Here is a 2,182-nt window from a genome sequence, read left to right as displayed (position 1 = left end):
TTTTTTTTTCATATTTTCTTTCTTTCCTTGGTATCTAGTGGTGTTAAATATATCTGGGAGAGATACAACTTAGCAAACTTCCCCAGGAGATAAAGTGCTGATCACCTCTGCTGGACAGTCTCACAAATGCCTTCTGTATTTCTCTTTTTTGGCAGGGGGACACAATTTTACATTGAACCTCTCTCTCTTTTGGTTCCTTTTAAAATGTTTCCTCTCTCTTAATATTTTCTTATTTCTATCTCTGAATAGGGGGAAAGAGTTGATGGGTAAAAGAAGAGCATCAATAAAACCTGTTTTCCTGTTTCACTCCCTATTCCAAATCCCTCTGTCTCAAAACCAGTGAATTTAGGAACTTAACAGTTAAAAAGTGTCTTCCTTGTTTCACAGGGATTAGTACTGGGGTGATCACTCAGAAGAAAAGCTGAATACTGTGCTGGATGTCATGAGCTATTGCTCTGCCACAAGCAGTATCTTTACCCATTCTGCTGTCATTGGATGCATGCAAGATGCTGCATATGGACAGAGGAGAAGAAATTGACCTCATCTAGGGCTGGCCCGTGGCTCTCTTGGAAGAGCGTGGTGCTGACTACATCAAGTCAAGGGTTAAGATCCCCTTACCAGTCATCTTTATATCAGAAAAAAAGAAAGAAAAAAAGAAAGAAATTGACCTCATTTAGAGTTAAGGAAGACTTCCTTTTGGGAGTTCTTTTCTCAGACTCTACATTCCTATAGAATTGTAACTCATGTCTTAAGTTTTCAGTTTTCTCTAATAATTTCTGGAACCAAGCATTATTGTGTCATGCACACTCAATGCTGCAAATTAATGGTCTGGTGATCTGGGTAGCATGTCATTCTCCCCCTTTCTGGTTCATCACCCATGATTTGCATTTAGAGTCCTAGCTGTGCAAAGTGTTCTGGATTGCTCAGGACATAGAGCTTCCTCTCTCCCGGTAGCCATGAATCTCCTGATGCTGGCCTTCATTATCTGTGGGTTGCTAACTCAGGTGACCAAAGGTAATAGAACCCTAATAGTAAGGGTGATGAAACTAAGATGAGTTGTTGCTCTTGGGCTCCCCCAGTATCTTGAGGGGAGATGAGAGTTTACAGGAAAAGCATTGGGCCAATAAAGAGCAGCAGAAATGCCATTCTTTTGGAAGCTGCATGCCCCACCTTTGAGAATCTTTGTCACAGGCATGTAGCAAGCCGAGGTGTCCTGGGGGACATTTCTCCAAAGGCAAAAAGTTCCTCAATGCCCTGAGCCACCCCCACTGTCTCTTTCTGTATCTTCCCCGTGTTAGCTCAGCCTCACTTCACTTCTGTTTCGGTTATATCACTGTAGTACCTATTTCATCGTTGTATCCTGTTAGTTCATCTCTGGAATTCTTCTTTGTCTTGAAAGTGCCTTCAGAGGGAGGCCCTCATTTTCATATTCTTAGATGGGGTCCATTGACACTGTTTCTAGATTCTGCAAAGCTATCATGTGGAAGAGACAACATGTAAGTTTGGGGTGGAAATGGGGATAAGTGGAGTGAAGACAGGGTGGAAAAACTAGTGACCAGTGGGGAGCTTTTGATTTTAGAGCTATGTAAAGAGCTCGTTCCCTCTTTTAATAGTGCTGCTTTTGAAAATTACCTGTTTTTTATTGAAAAATAATACTTTAATTGATTTATGTGTCAAGAAATTAGTTGATAGGTTTATATGGGCTTAAGGAAAAGAGAAATATTCTATACAAGAATACCAGATCTTCAGTCTTCCCCTTCAGAATCAATGTTACCAATTCCTTGTACATCCTAGAAGATACAAATATATACATTTACATGTATACCTTTTAGATTTTTAAATATTAAATTGTAAGTGAGCCATGTAGACTGTCCTGCAATGCGGTAGCAATATATCTTAGAGACTTCTTACCAACACATAAATCTAGTTCATTATTTTTAATTGAGACATAAAACTTTAGGGGGGAGGAGTGAATCTCCTTACTTTAATTGCTCTGCTACTGCTGGAAAACAAGTCTTTAATTATTACAAACAATTCAGCAAGGAAAATTTGTAAACAAATATATGTTTTTTTCATTTATAACTGGACATAACATACACCTCCCCACACACACACAGATTGTCAACCACACACCAAAAAGGCTACTTTTTACTCTTACCACCAATTATGAGTGTCAACTTCC

General features: G+C 39.3%; 1 protein-coding gene across 1 annotated transcript in view; it reads left to right on the top strand.

The window, feature by feature from the left end:
• Nucleotides 1-956: 956 nt before the first annotated feature.
• DEFB125 (defensin, beta 125) overlaps nucleotides 957-2,182 on the top strand; it is an 8,653-nt gene continuing 7,427 nt past the window's right edge. The window contains exon 1 of the mRNA XM_008582680.1: nucleotides 957-1,014. Within this exon, the coding sequence (XP_008580902.1) occupies nucleotides 957-1,014 (58 nt within the window). The remainder of the gene's footprint in view (nucleotides 1,015-2,182) is intronic.

Source organism: Galeopterus variegatus, unplaced genomic scaffold (genome assembly GCF_000696425.1).
Source record: "Galeopterus variegatus unplaced genomic scaffold, G_variegatus-3.0.2 Scaffold2694, whole genome shotgun sequence".
NCBI lineage: Eukaryota > Metazoa > Chordata > Mammalia > Dermoptera > Cynocephalidae > Galeopterus > Galeopterus variegatus.
The sequence above is the reverse complement of the archived record's forward strand: the minus strand, read 5'-3'. Positions and strand labels throughout refer to the sequence as shown.